Below are 13,066 nucleotides of genomic sequence, written 5' to 3'. Positions count from 1 at the left end.
CCGCTGCGTCATACCGTCGTGATCCTGCCATTAGGGACTTTTAGCTTGTACGCTATTCCGGTAAACGGGAGCGGTTTGGGCGGATTACCGGATGGTCGGGGCGTAAACGTGAGCGGTGAAGCCGCCTGGTGTTGTAGAGCTCAACCAGACAAACGCATAGCTAAAACTGCAGTAACTCACCATATCCTGCTTCGCCACCCGTGCAAATTTTTGGCAGCGGCGTAATTGTGAACACGATTACGCCACTGTCGAAAATTTACGCCAGCAGCTAAGCAGAATATGGTAATTAGCTCTGTGTTTGTGTGGTTGAGCTTTGCACCACCAGCTGGCGCCACCAATCTGGCCGCTCACGTTGACGCCCCCGCTAAACCGGAAAACCGCCCGCGCTTGCCCGAATACCGGACACGCTAAAAGTCTCTATTGTCGTCACTGCATTTTCGTCAGCCGACTCTCGCCATGCCGTGGTCCTGACGCTATAATCGCTATACACGCTTCCTTACAAAGTCGTTGTCACGCCATTGTCACGTTTTCATCATACAATCATCATTATCGAATTGTCGTCATACCATTATGCCATTGTTAACATCAAATTTTGGCTTCTTTCTCACACAGCATACAACGTATACTTCGCGCAAAACGCCAAGTGAAACACAATATACACAAATATCAAGGCATCAGGCAGGCGAAGCCACGAGCTCACGTGAAGTTCTACGGGCAATAATGCGCTATAATTTAGTCTAGTGGTGACAGGAGACAACGAGAGGTACCCTGGTAGACCTCCGAAGCGGAAAGCCGAAAGTGAACGTCAGCGCTATGAAAGAAACAATGGCCGGCATCAGCGACCTGCGCCAGGCAACAACGTCCGCGCAGATATCTCGAACGGTTCAGGTTCTCACGGTTCCGATAAAAGCGTCAGACTTTCACAATTTTATCTTAACCCTGCGGTGATGGTGAAGCTGTTAATGAGGAGGCGGTTTGACAACGCAATAACGCCTATGACGAAAATGGTCGTAGTCAGCGTAGCAGAATGAACGTATGGACGGACAAAGATACCCAAGTTTCGAGCATTTCTAATAGCTTTGATAGCTTTTTTATATAGCTTTTATAATGAAAGGAATAATACCGATGGCATATAGATAGGTCTTATAGGCTGACGATGGAGTACATGAGAAACATTATGAAAAAGCTTCACTTTAATAATATGTCAGTGCAGTAAGGAGGCGCGAAATGCAGCCCCCTTACCCTAGAACCTCGTGCTCCTTCATTATTTTCCTCTGTGTCCGGTGTACATGGGTGTTTTCGCATCGAATAATACTAATATTCGAATCGACAACATAATTTTTTATTATGGCTTGTATTTGGTATGTAAGAAATCATAGAGTCTTTTATTCTCGCCAGACGAATTGCCCCATTTATTTCACATTGTTTAGCTTGTGTATTTCCACCCATACCTTTTCCTTGGGCACTGAGAGAACTGCGTAGGTATCCAGCTCCAATTCGGGCTGTAAGGAAGAAACCACATACGTTATGGCATTAGCATGAACAGTGTAGAAAGCGTAAATACATCAAATGAACGCCTTTCGTTTAATTTCAGCAAACATCGTTTCATTGGGGTCACGCTGACCCTTTCCCTACATACTAATTTAACGGAGAAAGAGTAAAGCGAAATCCCATGTATGACACAGGCGAACAGTCTGCTTTGGCTAAACTGTGATGCTACAAATCCAGGGTGGCCATTTAGACCTAGTTGTAACGTTCTTTTCATCTCATTTGTGAAGTTGTCAAAAGGTCAATTAAAAGCAAGAAGAATATTAGTCTGGTATGAAGTGCGGGGAGAGCAATTTCCTTATCGCTAATAAACTGACATGCGTGATTGTTTATCCTTTCTCCGGGGAACACATTTCATCCGCCAATAACTGTTAAAGGTTATCTCCTTTATAAGAGGCACTTTCATCACGAGGAAACAGCGCGAAAGAACGTGACAAGATGGGCGGGGCAATAAATTCTGTTTAAATGTCCTGCCCATCTTTCTTCCTTCGTTTTTTTTTTTGCGCTGTTTACCCATAATGAAGCCATACCAACAAGGTCAGGTTCCGAGCCCGTATTCATGCGTACTCATGCCTCACCGTTGAAATGAGAACTTGAGTTGCAGCCTTCTGGGAGCCGCGAAGATTGCTCAAGCTAAAGAAAAGCCTAGTGCCAACAATCTCGCTCTCAGTGATTTTCGAGTCACCGTAGTAACGGGAATGAAGCTATTGTAGGTTTACGACGCAACAACGCAGATACGCAAAACTACGTTTTACTACGCAGACCCGAAACGACCAGTCCAAAGGGCGAACCCGCCTAAGATCCACCAGTTAAATTCAAGTTCGCCGTAGCGGAGCAAGGCATGTTAGTCTTGAGATCGACCAGTACAAGACACCACAGATGTGCTCGAAATAGAATCTTGGCCATCGTTAGTAAACATTCAAAAGGATAATATTTCCTGAACAGTATTTGCGATGACAAAGAGGCGAGCAGGGTGAAGACGACGACGACGATTAGAAGCTAGCGCGGGCTGTTGCCTCTTGGCCACGTGCGGCCTATTGCCTTGTAAATATACTTGTATATAGCTTTTCGTCGGCGTCTTCCTACGTAACATATCTGGTGGAGGTGGACGTTCCGTGTACCTCGTCACGGAGCTTCGCAGTGGACGGTACGTCGAACCTTCCTTCATGGCTCTGGGCGACGAAAATTTGACTCCGCCGGCTCCAACATGCTGCCACTTCGACGACCTACACCGCTCTCCCCGCTCCCCGTGATCCTGGCGTATTCTCGGGCAAAGATGGAGAAGACGTCGAGGACTGGATCTGCCTGTACGAACACGTCAGCCGCAATAACCGGTGGGACCCAACTATCATGCTCGCCAACGTAGTCTTTTACCTCGGTGGCACACCTCGAGTTTGGTTTCGGACGCACGAAGATGAGTTCTACAGTTGGGATTCGCTTAAGCAAAAGCAATATTAAATTCATGCTATTGTTGCTCTACAGAAGAGCTGCATCTGCAAAGCGTGACAAGGCTGACGCGTTAGGCCTGCTCTTTTTTGGCTTACCGCCTGGCTGGGTCCCAGAGCGATGCGAAAATGGCGCAACACTTGAGCCGTGACCGAAGGAAGCTCGACCAGTGCAAGGCGGTGGCCGATGCACATGCGCAAACCGAGACCATAGGGTTGGTAGGCGATCGGGTTGACAAGGTGCTTGTTTTCCGGGCTGAACCTGCGTCCGAGCATATGGCACGACCAAGTTCAAGTATACGGCGGGACTTTACAAAGGTGGGTGCAATGTACGCTGTTCGCATCTTCTTGTGTGCCTACTTAAAGATAGCGCGAGATGATCTCACACTGTGAGAACGTTATGTTGAACCGTTAGCTCTGTATTCTTGTGCGTCTTTTCCGAGCGCTAAAAATAAACGACATGAACTTAAAGCCAGACGCAAAGTGAATAACGGATACATAGCCTCTACTTGAATCATAACCCGAACGACGAATTTACCGCATATTGCGAGAGAAGGCCTTTCGGAAAATAATACCTGGGACAAAAAAGATATTCCTTCAAAGCATTGGACATGGGTATAGTATACCTGACACTAGTAGAGGAATTCCTGTGAAATGGATGTGAGGACACTACAGGCCTTCCACAATTCCGCAGTTTTGACATGTGTCCTACAAAGATAATTTAATTAATACATCAGTAGGGTCTAGTTCAGGTCTAAACAGAAGTTTGCTGGATCTTAAGTTTGTGGATACGTTTATTTCATTGGTTGGTCGGCTTGATAAGTCATGGAAGTTATGTATGGCTCTTTAAGTAATTTATCTTGGTAGACGGAATGACTTAACTTAGTATATTATCTATGGCGATAACACGGAACCAGTATTTCACGCAAAATAGTTTCATGCATCTTGCACACTTAAGGCCACAATCTGACTTCATACAAGCCCACTGAATGAGAGAATGACATGTAGCTCTTCCGTAAAATACTGCGCAGTAAACTAACCAATATGAATAAGATCACCTTTCGGGGTCAAACTTTTGTGGGTTGGTCCAGTACTGAGGGTCATAGTGCAGTTGGTAAGTGGGCGACATAATCGACATGCCTTTCTTTATGAGGTACTTGCCACATTGGAAGTCCTCGTCCGATCCTCGCGCAATGAGCCTGTGGTTACAGGAGCAAAAATAAGGACAGAAGCAATAACAACAGAACAGCTACTGATAAAATTCGACATGACTTATTACAGTGCGGATTAACGTTGGTTTTACTGAATCGGTATTAACGTTTGAAAATTGAGCGCTGCCTATTCGAACACATTTATTTGGCATGTTCTGCTATGTACTGACCGTGATGTGATGACGAGGCAAGAAAAAAGTAGTATTCGTGGAAAGCTCACAATATTCAAGAGCTCAAGAACACATTTACTCCCTCATCCTCTATTTTGTGGTGAAGCATAACGCCAAGAAGTGATGTGTGGTTTCCAGTATTATGTGTCTCATTTTTGTGACCCTGATTATTCCTAGATGGGTATTTTATGTTTCTCAGTGACGCTAGGTTTAACATTTTTAGTAACGCGAGAATCGCACGCCTCGTCATTATTTTCCGTGTTTTCACCTCGAATTGCGACAATCTTGATTTGACAGACACCATAGTGCAAGGTAGCAGAATACGCCAGACAACCTACAACCTGACTCGAAAGCTCATAGCACGAGCTTTTTTTGTTAATTGTAGAGTCATCCAAGTGCGGCACATTCCTCGCAAATCGAAAGACCGACTTCCTTATGAGCGACACAACGTAAAAGCCAGCCATTCTTGCCGGCGGGTTGCTTTTACATTGTGGGAAACACTCAAGCTATCCGCACAGCCTTAATCTTGTGATTGCAGCTAAGAAGCCTTTGCAATGTAGAGATAGAGAAGGAAGAGGGTTAGCCGAGGGGCTCCATTTTTATTAATCATATTAGATAAAACCAACAAACAAGGACGCGAAGGACAGCATAAGGGAAATTACTTGTGCTCACTAATTGAGTTAAAGAAACGATAAGTTAATGGAAATTAAAGTGGATAAAAAACAACTTGCCGCAGGTTGGGAACGATCCCGCGTGATCCCATTACGCTTGTGATGCTCTAGCCAATTGGTTGTTGGCTTCATCTGACATAAACGAGCTTAGCGTCATACTTTTTCCAAGTGAGCCTTGAGGAATCTCTAGCTGTAATACCGGCGACATGAGATCCTGCCTTAATGCCAACAATTTGAAAAACTATTTGCTCATTTTGGTAGATAGAGAATCACTCTGCGAATGCCGAAATATAAGTAATGTCTGCCTGTCCTAAAAAGCGTCGCTGAGCAATAAGCGTTTTATTTGTAATAAACTGTTTTCAAGATTGAGTGCATGTCTTCGATGAAATGCGTGTAAGAGACCCCGCAATAGCCATCTGATTCGCACTACTTAGCCAAAACTGGCGTACTCTACAATTGTGTACTCCGTAATCCAATATCAGAATTTAGTTTATATGTAATCACACGAACGAAAAGGTCAAAAGATTGATTGCAGGATTCCAATTGCTAATGCTTACGTGACAAGTGGCGGATACATCCGAAGTGTCTCAGATATGACCTGGTTTGTGTAAGGAAGATTCAAAAGGGTGTGCATCGACAGTTCGTCGCCCTGTAAGCGGTAAAAAATATATAAGGAAACAGCTCGCGAAACAGATTTTCCTAAATTAATGCTGGATTCACTTCACATAAACTCCATTTAGTTGCGCTGTGAGAAGGGCTCAGCTGTCACAGGGCTAGCTAATTCCTGATCTGGGAAGCACTGCCGTGAACTCTTGTGAACAATGTCTGCATAATATAATACTGCATAAGCAATTGAAAATCCTAGCGCAAGCTTACCATTCAGTGCATTTCACGTGTACACTTTATATCTAAGCCTTTTCCCCACTTCAGTAAGTCAGATGGCTGCGAGAAAAGAAAGTGCGTCTTTCGAGAACTCCAATGCAATGGAATACGCGCTGAACAAAAAAATCCGTCAGAACCCATCTCACGGTGAACGTTCACGTTAGTACGATTAGCACTGAAGCAATGCATCGACACACCGCACTGCATCAGCCGAGGCGCTCCGCGAGGTCTGTATGCAGCCGGGCGTTTTTCTTGCACTCCCCACCTGACACGTTATGTCAACTAGCGCAGCTGCAACGAAATGCCCGCATGGAGCGTCTGTGAATACATGATCCAACAAAATAATCGGGATATACATGATGCGGGCTTGATTCCACCCATCGCTGCAGAAATATAAATTATTTTGTTTGTCATCCAAGAGTGGCACGTACCCCGGGACCCAAGGTTGCGTCAAAGAGCTAGTGAGCCAACTATGCGTAAAATGGGTAGCGTGAAGAGCGGCACATGCTCAGCTGCGCATACGCAGTGACCCAAAAATCGAAGAGGTTAATAGAAGTGTTTCACATACCTAGTCTAGCATACGCAGTCACCCAAGTTGGAGTGAAAGATTGCCAGAGGCACATAAGCACTGACACATAACCTCTAACACAGGCTGGTGGGTTAGCTGATACGGGTTAACTGATGTCGTTTAAGTGCCCCACATTGCTAGTGGCATACACTTAGTCACCCAAGTTGGCCTCAGAGCGTTTCATTAAAGAGCGGCACATGCGTATTGGCACACATCCAGCGGCACGAATTGGTGACATCTTCTTTGAGGAGTCCCACACACCAAGTTGCCATGCCCAGTGCTCCATGTTGGCTACACGGACGCGCATTGAACAGTGACACATACTCAGTACCACATATCCAGTGTCCCCAGTTGGGGGGGGAAATGGTTAGAAAGCTACATAGATCACGAGACAGCCCCCGAAACCTGAACGAAGTACCATTAAGCAAGCTAACCGCAATAACAAGTAAATTATGTCGTTATATACATCCAGGATCTGGGCAATCAGCCGTGAGAGGCGGCGTAGTCCACAGACGGCCTGGAAATAATTTTAACCACCTGGGGCCCTATAACGTAAAACTATTCCAATATGTTTTTATTCCAATCTCCTGACGTCAAAATTGCGTAACTCCCGAAGCAAGCATCGAGCGGTGACCCGCAGGGTTGTCTGAACAGACCAACCAAACGCTCTCCTCGTTTATAGGTGGTCGCTTTTGTTTGCTTTAAAAACGAATAACATTGCCTACAGTTAGTGGCTTGTCTTATCTAATTGGTTGACAAGAGGCGAGGAGCACGCTCAAGTGGAGAGGGATTCCTTAGGGCCGAGCCAGTGCACTGAAAATCGATAACCGCATGAAGAGGGTGGTGCCGGTGTCTGCGATTGGTCCGCTTTCTCTTACTTAGCTTAAGGTGGCTGGTCGAAAGTCGCGGCGGCACGCAACGGAATGTTAAGAATGCCACTAAAACGGATCCTCAGCAAAGAAGAGTTGGCAGAGCGAGGTCGTAAACGTGCCGAAAGTGCTCGAAAACGTTACACGGCCACGCAAAGAGTTTTATTGTACGGAAATAAACCCATGTTCTCCGGCATGTGTGAGTAGCCAGAGCCTGAGCGATCGGTGGCAGCCATCTTTTATTCCTTTCGGAACGCGGCAGCCTGCGGCTATTCAGAAAAAAAATCAGTTTTGTTCGGCATATTAATCTACCTTTCATGCGTACACGTCACTTTGACGCGGTGACCTGTCGCTGCTTTGTGACGTCGCCTGACAGGCAGGTGAAGTGGGTGCAACTCGAAAACTTTTGACCAATAGCCAAGGGCTAATGGCGAAAAGGCGTCGAATCAGAAATAAAAACTTTTCTTTTGTTCAGTCCAATGATGCATAACCAGTGTGTACGCGTCATATCAGATGATGAGCCATCGCAGTTTTCGTGACGTCGCGTGACAGACAGGCGAAGTGGGGGTGTTTGAAAAAAATTTTGACCAATCGCGGAGGGCTGATTGCAAAATCGGAATAGAAAAGTTTCTAATAGCTCTACGTTATAGCGCCCCTGGTCTTCTTTAGATTGGTCGTAGTTCAAATATATGAACGACTTTACTTTAGCATTTCAGCACCATCTAAATGTGGTCTCTTTGGCCACAAATCGAACACGCGACCTTATACGCACATGCAGAACGTCATAGCCATCGATCCACCCTGGCGAGCGGAGCTTCTACGACCCGCGGCACATCTGTCACAATTATTGGCTATAACACAAAGTGGAAGATTACGTGTTGCAATATTTGTGTGGTTGAATTTCCAAGTGAAAGGGGATTTAAAGTCCGCACCATAGATCTTAGGTTTCATCGGACATATCCAACTGCACATGTATATATAACTTACACGCACCGAACGTTTTATGCCACAGGGCAATCTTTTCAAAACACATTAAAAAATTGCGAACTGAAAAGTGCGAAAAACGCTTCTTGATCCGTTTCAACTCATGAGAAAGAAATATTTAGTTCTTGTAATGTTTAACGATCGCCGTGCCTTCGTACGATCAAATATACACAATGTTCAAATTTGACCGTCATATATTCTGTCCCTTACGCTCGACGAAAGCTTTGCAGTGATTGGACTGTCTGGGCACACCTATCAGCGACCAAACATCTGGAAGATCAAGTACACTGTAGCAAATTTGTTCACAGCGCACGCGAAGCCGATTCTCTTTCAGAATACGCTGCTGAGTGGTTCGCTCTATGTGGATCAGGCAGGAAGGCGACTAAACTTATACCTTTGAGAATCCCACGAGGGAGTCGTTGAGCAGCTTCGTTTTGTTTTTAAATCGGAGTTTTTTTTTTTTTTTCACCTACTTTCCCTGGTTTGGTGCGGCTGCCTGTCTGCTTCTGGGTCGTTCGCTATCTCGGCGCATATGTTCGTTGATATTACGTCTGAGCTATTTTAATGGAAACAGGTTTTTCGCGTAACCGTACATGGCCCGTTTGCGAAATCGGCGAGATTATGTTTGAAGATGGAGGGAAGCGAGCATCGGAAGAGGAAGGCGCCTTGAGGTGAAGAAGAGAACCGCTATGTTCGCGCACTTTCCGTTCGTGCTTCGACGCTGCGGTACTTGTATGCATGTATAGAGCAAGAAATTCAACAAGAGGGGACACTCGGTGAAAACTGGCAACAGCAAAATGCGTAATAAATACGTAATACGTAATAATTAATGTGAACCGTTTGCTGCCGCGAGCATCGAAAAGAAAAAGAGTGACATGGCTTAAAATTGTTATATTTTTTTATTCTTTCCCGGCAAAGGTAAAAATATCTGCGTATAAATTACGTTATACTTTGCGACTAACTTTTCTTGCGTTACCTAGCGACAAGCCAATGACGCGCCCAGACACGCCGTCTAAGTGAGTGAGGCTGGTTGCGCATGTGAGCGTTGGCTAGAGTCACTTTCCAGTGACTCTAGCGTTGGACAGTTTCAGGCGCCCCCCTGCCTGTTTTTCTTTTTCTTTTGGGAGTAGCTGCGTTTCTCCCGCGTATAGACACGGCACCACTGCACTATAGGACTACGACAAGGTGGGAAATTTTGTTTGAGAGTCTGCGACGCATTTCAAGCATTTATGCTTACGACACGGACCTATAGACTTGCGGCGCAGTTAGAAAAAAAAGCCACTCAGCCGTTCTGGCGCGGTTAATTTCAGTTAATGACTTGTACTGCGAGATGTTTGCGACGCTTTCTGCGAGTCCGGCACTATTCTAATTTCGGTAGTTTTGGAGGGCACTCGCCGCGCCTGGCGTTGTGACGCAGTTAACGAAAAGCCGCTAGGCCGTGTGACGCAGTTTTTTCGCGTGTACTGAATCTTACTGGGACAAGTTCATGACGCTTTCTCTGACCCCAAATATCATTCCAGTTACTTTTGTTATATTTTGGGATAACCTTGAGGCACACTCGCCGCGCCTGTCGAGACGCAGCCAATAGCAGCTCGGCCGTGGTGACAAAGCTAGTTTGTCGTGTACTGAATCTTAGTGCGACAAACTTGTGACGCTTTTTATGGCCCCGCAACAACACATACCTTCTTTCAGTACTTACGCTTGTCGAATACGCGACGAGTGATTGCCAAGAGTGGGGCCACCTCTGTGTGTACGTAGCGTACTATCATGTCGGTTGAAGCCAAGTTCTCTTGGAAACGCGAAGTCGCCCGTATATTTGTGCTCTTAAAGTGCAGGAAGTAAGGCCCGGGAATGGGGAAATGCTTGGAAATTGGATGTTTTCATGATATGTACTGTATTCTTTGGGATGAGTCAGGTATTTTCTACGCCATAACTTAGTGCATTACCAAATGCGCAGCAGGCTTTCGCCTTCACGTGTTACAGGAGCGTAACATGCTGCCCAACTTTCATATTGTTAGCAAACAGTTCTGAGCATAGAAAAATATTCTAACTCTCGTCTGGATTTGCGCATTGGCACGTGTTTGAAAATGTACGATCCGCATATCCACGCACTGTGGCAATCAACGTAAGCGAAGCTTTCTGCGCTGTTTGACTGACTACAATTAGCGGTGAAGATGACAGCAAATGTTTAACTTCTTCAGCGTTTAGTCCGATACGGCAGTGGTGAGTTAATCTTAAAAGTTACTTTGCGTGCGCCACATGCTGTTTGTCTGCGCAGTACACGGAACACAGCAATGCGCGTTTGCTTAAGGGGATGTTCCGCGCCACTTGTCATTGCCTCCAAAAAGGTTAGAATTTTACTTGCCTCACACGGCACGTCGCATCGTGGCAGAAGCGTTAAACTATTATTGAATTACTGGGCTGTACGCGCCGAACCCACAATCGGATTATGGGGCACGCCCTTGTGGCGGCCAACGGATTAATTTTGACTCTCAGGGGTTCTTTAACGAGCGCCTAAATCTTAGTACACGAGCGTTTTTTTTATATCTTTCTCGTAGAAATGCGGCTGCCGCGGTCTGGATCGAACCCGCGAGCTCGGGCGATGTCATAGCCGCAAAGCTACCACGGTGAGCACAGAAGTGTTGATTCGACGTGCGACCACTTCCGTAGTGTCGCATAGGCGTTACGGTTCTTAAATGAGGCTTTGCGTTTGCACGCCGTGTGTCAGTTATCTGCTCGACAAATTTGCTGGGTGTTTATTTTCAGAAATAGTAGAAACACACCGTACCGTACCTTCAACTTAAATATATTTCTTTGTTGCGCAACGGCTGTCGTTTGTAGTAGTACTGTTTTGTCGCATTCTCACGTAGCCTTTTCTTCTCTCATCCTCGCTCCTCATTTGTGAGGGGCGAGGGAAGAGTGCCAACGTTGTTATTCACTCGTTTCGTAGCTCCATCTGTTGTACCCATTTTCTGCCTCCTTCTGACTACCTCCTCTCTACCATTCTATCTACATCCCCTCTGGACTGTTGCAGGTTAGTTAAAGGCAAGTTCTGTAGTTCCTGCAATGCTTTTGACAGCGTTCACGGAAAACTACATCGGTCAAGAGGGTATTGTGACGAGGCCCAGGGAGCACAAGTGGCCATTGTGCACATGTGACGCGATGAATAGGTCGAAAGGAGTTTCTGGCGTCGCCTTTCCTCTCTACCATGGTCCTGCCACCTTTATGCATGGTCTGAACGACCTACCGTTGTTGCGTGCAAGGCATCGATAACAGCAGCAGCACTCGAAAAGTCAAGGGAAGATGTAAAGAAAGCTTCGCTTTAAAATTACGTGCATTTTGTCTCCGTTCCCTAGCCGTAGCGCTACAGTCAATCAAACATGGAGTACCGTACTGCTTACAATTCAACTCTGATCACAGCAATGTGATGCAGGAGCCGAGGACGCATATTTCGAATAATAGAATAGTGGCTTAAACTTCGAAATGTGTAAGCGTCAGTCTCAACAAATCAGTTCGTGATTGTGACAAACAAAATCAAAGCTCTTCTAACCTCCGCCTCGTCAAGCCGTTCTCTCTGACGGTGTGGCAAAACTAAAATTGTTTCCATGCTTACATGCTTGTCATTCAGTTTGATTACAAAGTAGCATACAGCCTTACATTTTTTTCTTTGTTCATGTGTACTGACTGTAGCTATTCGGCTATCGTCAGTGTTAGAGCACAAAGAATAGAATATTCGTGCTCGGCTTCAAAGCGAACATTAAAGGTGCACTTACCTCCTTTTTGAATGCATCCAACACCTCTGTTCTCATTTTCTCCTGAATATCGGGGTATCGCCCCATGACGTAAAACCAATAGGTTAGTGCCAGTCTCGTCGGATCATACCTGCATATTCAATGTACGTGAAAGCGTTTTTTCTTTACTTTTGAAGGTGTTTGAGAATACAAAAGACTTAGATCGAATATCTTCACAGCAATATAAGCTCTAATAGTTGTACATAAAATATTTTGTGTAGTCTTGTTAGATTATATGATTCGAGAAATACATAGCCCAATTTAGTGCGCCCAATGATATAATCAGTGGTCGACAGACTGAAATGTGTACGTCTAAAAACAGTCTAGAATGTGTCGGATAACAGTCTAGAAAAACCAAAAGCAGCATAAAGCGCTCGAAGAGCCCAGTCACGTTCAGTCATTCAGTGTTCACTTTCTGAAGCTTGTGATCAAACTTCGCAGCAAGATACACTCTGTAATTAACATGTGAAATGCCGTTTATGTGTGTCATGTCGTTCTTCTCACGATGTGGCGTAGACAGTCTCTGGCACTCTGAATCTACCTTCGTTTCATAGTATGAAATAAGACCCGAAACGCGAATTCCGCGCATTTATTTTATATCTATCTTAGGCCCAGTTAAAATTATTGTGAGTCTGACGGTCATTGCCATGACATCAAATTATGCAGGCTCGGTAATTTACAGTGCGCTTACACATGGACGAAATATAAATGCTCGGCAAGCTTGGTGCGTGCAGTGGACGCACCCGCGTTAGACTTCACCCTCATGACATGTTTTTTTTTTTTATAACGAAAACGTGAAGCGCTACAAGTGCCTGCGCCGCGGGTCGACTGAGAGCACCCGCAAGACACCCTTCGCCATCTCCCCAACGAGCTTTCCAGTTCTCCGAAGAACAGAAACCATTGCAGCACAGCTGTTGTTACACCAAT

General features: G+C 45.5%; 1 protein-coding gene across 3 annotated transcripts in view; it reads right to left on the bottom strand.

The window, feature by feature from the left end:
* Positions 1-1,320: 1,320 nt before the first annotated feature.
* The window catches only part of LOC126526506 (probable cytochrome P450 9f2), a 41,565-nt gene continuing 29,819 nt past the window's right edge, over positions 1,321-13,066 (bottom strand). For 2 of the 3 annotated variants that reach the window (XM_050174425.3, XM_072289624.1), the window contains 5 exons: positions 12,122-12,230; positions 5,603-5,694; positions 4,052-4,192; positions 3,093-3,255; positions 1,321-1,502 (listed from right to left, as the gene is read on the bottom strand). In XM_050174425.3, the coding sequence (XP_050030382.3) occupies positions 1,413-1,502; positions 3,093-3,255; positions 4,052-4,192; positions 5,603-5,694; positions 12,122-12,230 (595 nt within the window). In that variant the 3' untranslated portion in view covers positions 1,321-1,412. The remainder of the gene's footprint in view (positions 1,503-3,092; positions 3,256-4,051; positions 4,193-5,602; positions 5,695-12,121; positions 12,231-13,066) is intronic. The other variant, XM_072289623.1, reaches the window with a different exon arrangement.

This window comes from Dermacentor andersoni, chromosome 8, assembly GCF_023375885.2.
Source record: "Dermacentor andersoni chromosome 8, qqDerAnde1_hic_scaffold, whole genome shotgun sequence".
Classification (NCBI taxonomy): domain Eukaryota; kingdom Metazoa; phylum Arthropoda; class Arachnida; order Ixodida; family Ixodidae; genus Dermacentor; species Dermacentor andersoni.
The sequence above is the reverse complement of the archived record's forward strand: the minus strand, read 5'-3'. Positions and strand labels throughout refer to the sequence as shown.